Source organism: Ursus americanus, chromosome 20, assembly GCF_024610735.1.
Source record: "Ursus americanus isolate L20-20 chromosome 20, mUrsAme1.1.p, whole genome shotgun sequence".
In the NCBI taxonomy this organism is placed as follows: Eukaryota; Metazoa; Chordata; class Mammalia; order Carnivora; family Ursidae; genus Ursus; species Ursus americanus.
Window position 1 is genome coordinate 43821108 of NC_142146.1, and position 6000 is coordinate 43827107.

At 38.5% G+C, this 6000-nt stretch overlaps 1 protein-coding gene across 1 annotated transcript in view; it reads left to right on the top strand.

The window, feature by feature from the left end:
- The window catches only part of CPB1 (carboxypeptidase B1), a 34097-nt gene extending 28655 nt beyond the window's left edge, over window positions 1-5442 (top strand). Inside the window, exons 10-11 of the mRNA XM_045813620.2 lie at window positions 3195-3279; window positions 5074-5442. Of these exons, the coding sequence (XP_045669576.1) occupies window positions 3195-3279; window positions 5074-5261 (273 nt within the window). The 3' untranslated portion in view covers window positions 5262-5442. The remainder of the gene's footprint in view (window positions 1-3194; window positions 3280-5073) is intronic.
- The last annotated feature ends 558 nt before the right edge of the window (window positions 5443-6000 follow it).

Below are 6000 nucleotides of genomic sequence, written 5' to 3' on the forward strand. Positions count from 1 at the left end.
GCCACTGAAAGATGTGGTGATGAGGTGACACTCAGAAGATGAGTGATGAGGTTGACATCAAGAGGACAGAGCAACTGAGGACAAGGAGAGCAAAGGCTGACACAAACTAAATGTTCCTGCAATGTGCAGCAGTACAGGAACATATTACCATCCTTTTTAAACTAACATCAATCTTAAATATTGCAGTTAGCACCAGAGGCAGAACAAGTACTTCCAGAAGATGCCTATGAAGTCTTAGAAAGCACTTGGTTATCACTTTAAGGAAAGGCAAACTGAACATTTTTGTGTGGCCCTAATGGTAGTTATGACTAAAATGATAAGTTGATTAAGTCAGAAGCGATAACAGATCACAAGTAGGCCCCTTCAGTTTTGTCAGATAACTCATATATTATGTCACACCAATAAACATATTAACAGACTTGAAGGTCAACAGGCACACAGGAGTTTAACAGATAACGACAATGACCTTCTTGTTTTAAATCTTCTCTAGTCTTCATAACTGTTTATGTTTGGAACTAATCCTAATAAATCATACTTCTTTTTTTTCCCCAGTTTTATTGAGATATAACTGACATATAACACTGTGTAAGTTTAAGGGGTACAATGTGATGACTTGATGCAAATAAATATAGGGAAATGTTCACCACATTAGTTAACACAACCTTTACCTCACATAACTACCATTTTGTTGTTGTTGCTGTTTTGTTGTTTTGTTATGATGAGAACATCAAAGCTCTACTCTCAAAGCAACCTTCAAGTATATAGCACGGTACTGCTAACCATAGTCATAATGCTATACCTTAGATCTCCAGAACTTATTAGAACTGTATTTCTAACCAGAAGGAATAATTCAAGCTTAAAGAGGGAACCAGAACAGATGAAAAGCCTCAGAATGGTAACTAGGAGAAGAATAAGAGTTCTTTAGAATCAGAGGTTCTGCTACAGAAAATAACTACAGATGTCCTCAGACGAATGGCAAGTTAAAGAAATTATAGAATAGTTGAAAAGGTACTATTTCCTTACCAAAAATAACTACAGATGTCCTCAGACAAATGGCAAGTTAAAGAAATTATAGAATAGTTGAAAAGGTACTATTTACTTACCAAAAAAATAGTACCTCACCACGTTTCACATCTCCACAAGATGGTTTTAAATCTATTCTGAGCACTATGCAATTGTTAATTGATTATTCTCATTTCAATCTGCAATAGGCCCTATACTAAAGGGTAGAGAGAAGACCTAGCTCTAGTTTGTTGGTTAGAATAAGATTAAGCAACAGGAGCTATACATTTCGATCACAATAGTAAGGATTCCATGCAGTTAAGAGAAAGCACATATTAGGTTACCAGACTGGAGAAAAAGGGAAATAAAATTCTAAAATTTTCAAGTTACTGTTCTAAAACTCTAAGAACAATAAATGAGCTCCAAGAAACTGATTATACCATTTCAGTGCCCCAGACCAGAAAATCATGACTTATATTTTCTAATTCTTTTTAAATTTTCTAATTTTCCACTTGGTTGGTAAAGCATTAACAATTTGGGAGCTGGAAATTTGAAGTTTTATAGACATGTCCTTGTCAATTTGACATAAGACACTATTAAACTGGTTTCGATATTAGAACAAGGACTAAGGGAAGCTGCTACTTTGTAAAACGAGGAGTATTTTGATTTCATCATCAACCTCATCGCTTTCCAAGCATATGTACAAGACATAATTATGATGCCAAAGTATGAAATATAGCTAGTTTCATAACCAGAATGAATTATGGCTAATTCTCCTGTAGTAAACAATCAGATTTTCAAATCTGTATTCCCAAGACAGCCAAGTCAGGCCTTACTTTTCGAGTGATTCATTTAAATATGCAGTATATCAGTGGATGTTGGGAAGTTTACAGCACAGGGGGACTGGGGATACAGAGCCCTTGTCCTTGAAGAGTTGGGGGGCAGGGAGGCAGAAAAGCAATGGTTCTTTTGAGAAAATGAAGCTGCTTCATAAAGAAAAAATACACGTAAGCTAATACGTCTCTCTTTTTTTAAATTCTGGAATTCAAATGTTCTTCATTTTGAAATAGAGTAGATGTTGTCTAATTCTTCAGTCTAAAAATCTTCCAAGCTGGAACCACCCTCATCTCTGGAACTGCCTAAGTATTTCTATGTTGGCAATGAACACTGCATTGGGTATCCAATAATTCATATGTTTAGTTGTTAATACTCCTGCCTCAGCTCATGTAATTCTACCTTATCCTGGCTTTATAACCTGCCACATTTCCAGGTAGTTTTTGTTTTGTTTTTTGGGGGTTATTTTGTATGTATTTGATTTTTGTTTACCTGTATTAGGCAGACAACCTCTTTGTACAACCACAAAGACTTCCTTTTCTCCTGCTTTTCTCTTACAAGCTCCAGAGACAATATAGATTTGCCAAACCAATCCTTACACATAACCTAATTCTTAATACACAGTGACATTTTACTAAATCAATAAATGTAATATCTGGGACAGTTAAAAATTGCTATAGCCTCATTTCTCTAGCCTAAACTAAGGTTTAAAAAAACAAGATGTTTAACAAGCCTAAGGAAGAATATCTGAGAAAAAAGACACACTAAGTTCTATGTTAATAGAAAAGAAAAGGAAAGGAAAGAAAAGAAAAGAAAAGAAAAGAAAAGAAAAGAAAAGAAAAGAAAAGAAAAGAGATTGCCCTCCGACTAAAATAAAAGTTATTGCTAGGACCCATATCTTACTGCAACAATGACTTAAAATGAATATAAAGACCTAATTCTCAAATAGGAGGATAAGAAGAGTGCTAATTACCCACAGAGTTCCAACAAATAGGTGGACAACCACTAAGTGGTAAGCCTTGGCCTGGACCCTGAAGACATGGAGATAAAAGACAGAAAAAGTCACTGACAACTCGGAGGCCAGCAAATGGTGTTGCCACAATATGACACATTCAGAGGGAAGCTCAGAGTGAGTGCCTGGAGAGGGCATTAGGGAAGACATATTTTCACAGGAATTGCTTGGATCATATGACCAGGTTAGCTAGAAAAATTGGATGGGCACTGAGCAGGAAAAAAACTAACCCAGATTGTGTCTTATAGCTCTTCGATGTCTTAAAAATAACGTACAGATGTTTGTTTGTTTGTTTGTTTGGCAGTGTGTGATTTTATTTACTCACGAACTGCTGGTTCTTTTGCAGAATGCCCTGGCTAAAGCTACAGTAAAAGAACTTGCCACCCTGCACGGCACCAAGTACACATATGGCCCAGGAGCTACAACAATCTGTGAGTCTTGGCTTCAGAACTGTGCAGAGACCACATGCCTAAAAAGGCGACAAATGGTTCCCAGAGCCTTTCCTTTCAGATCATTTAAAGCATGTGGCTTTGCCTGACAGTGGATTTTTTATACGACATGTCATCAGTTCTCTGTTCAGAAAAAATATCCCTTCCAACCCAAGAAAACACTTGCACTCAGTAAACATCCATTGAGCAGCCACTACTATGTGCCAGGTCCTCACTAGGTACTAGGGAAGAAAGAAAGGAAGGATGGAGAGAAGGCAAGAGAAAAGGAGAAAGGGAAGTTGAGGAACCAGCACAGTCTTCAAAGAACCCACAGTAGGGCAGCAGGAAAACTAAATATAGGGGTGCTAGATGTTATGACAGAGGGTGCACAAGGAAAGAGCACACGCCAGCACCAACCAGCGCATCCCACAGCATCGGGGATGACTGCCCACGACAATGACACAGAAGCTTTACCTGGAAGGACAACTGCTGAAGAAAAGTGTAAGAAGGAGTGTTTTCCTGACTAAACAGATTGCAGGTGTGAGGGCTAATTCAGGCTCAAGCCACTTTCCAGGAGTAGATATCAGCCCCACAGACCAGTCACTCAGTGTATTCGAGCAAGTGGCAAGAGACACACAGCAAGAGAGTTAGGGGCTAGACCCCAGATTTCACTTAGATGCTACAGAGTTTAAATTTCACTGGGAAGGCACATCCTGCAGGCCCTTTTAAATTTCTACTTATAATTCCCTTTCCCTTTGTATGACTTATTTTTGCCCCAGATCTGAAAGGACTAGAAATACAATGGGAAAGGTCCAGTCCTGTCATCACAGGGCCTCCCATGAAGTTGGAGAGGCTCCAATCCTGGGTTTTGTTTTGTTTTGTTTTAAGTTTTCTATAGAATACAGTTTTCTATATTCTTGTCCTTTTTTAACCTGCTCTGAATTACATGGGATATAGTGTTTTCCTAAGGGGATTCTAGCAGAAGTAGCCCACCTATTCATAGACTGTGAACTTCTATGTTTTACGCAGACTAGTTCAGTGAGGGTTCTTTTTTCATTATACTGTAAACCCTGGAGGGCAGAAGTCACATATTTCCTTTATTCTAGCATCTCCAGAGGAGAGCCCACGGCCTGCTGCTCCGTTAGGGCTGTACACTGTTGACTGTAATAGATGAAAGAATGAATTAATGAATGAGTGAACAAATGACCTAGTGACTGAACAGATACGAAATCTACCAGGCAGTGACATCATAACTGTAACTGAATGAAGAACTGAACGAGTGCGGAACCTCAGCCACACCACCTGCTAGGCCCTGAGGAAACACAAACAAGGCCCAGCCCCGCCCTCCACATGCTCCACCTTCATCAGTCAGTGCTGTCTCCTTGGGGTTTGGAGTTCTCTCCTACCACCAGTCATCATGCAGCTTTCCCTACTTTCCTAGGAAACTTTCTTTTCCCAGAAAGTACCTGTATCTTATAAACAAACTACGTATGACATAGTTTACCACTGCATACAAGCACAGTGAGAAGTTTATATTATAAATTACATACTTTCTAGGGTATTAAACACATCATTCCCATTAATTAGGTTTAGAGGTAAGATTGGACTGATTTTTTTTAAAACAGCCCCCCATATCTTTTATAATCCAGTTTTCTAGAAAATTGGCCTACCTATAATATTTTGCCCAGTGAAACAGTTGTAATTATAAAAGAAAGTTAGCTTTTTTTTTTTAATTTCCTTCCTGTATTTAAAGTTTTTGGAGTTGGTTTGTTTGTTTCTGCTCTTTGCACATTTCAGATCCTGCTGCTGGGGGCTCTGATGACTGGGCTTATGACCAAGGAATCAAATACTCCTTTACCTTTGAACTCCGGGACAAAGGCAGATACGGCTTTGTCCTCCCTGAATCCCAGATTCAGCCAACCTGTGAGGAGACAATGCTGGCCGTCAAGCACCTTGCCAGATACGTCCTGGAACATCTGTACTAGTAGAGAATGCTGACAGCCTTATTTCAAAGTGCTCACTCTTTGTTTCTTTTCTATCCTGAATTCTTATTTTTGTCTGCCTGGATATTTTCTAGATCCCAATCTTTCTTTTAAGCTTCTAGTCTATTAAACTACAGATCTTTTAATACTGATCATAATAAAAATGAATCATTATAACTAGAAACCTGACAGACTGTCTACTTCTTTGGGGGAAAAAAAAGAAATGATGTGAACCAATGACTAAGCAAGGCATCCACAGGTAATGATGTGGATCAGCTATATAGGAATTAAGGTCCTCAAGGTATTTGTCAACACTGGCAGAGTGCAGAGATATACAGGTTATATTGGGGGCTTATGAGGAAGATGACATACAAGGGAAGATTTAGGAAAATGTAGTCTAGGTGAAAAAACCCCATCTTGTTTCAGGTTTCATCTCAGCTTATTTATTCTGTGAACTGTCTATTTCATGTCAAACAATTAGGGACAGAGCAATGAAAAAGAAAGACAGTTCTGCCTTCGGTGGACATTTGGGAAGACAGACATGAAATAAATAATCAGCTATTTCACTAATTATTTAATAATTCAGGATTTAATTTATATTAAGCAAGTAACTGCTAGAAAAATTACATTAAAAGAACATATACAGGGTCAAGGTCTGCCTCCCTGATGTGGGAGAGAAGGCTCTCTCAGGGAATGCTGGAACCTGAAGAATAAGTCACAATCATCTGGACAAAGGGAGTGC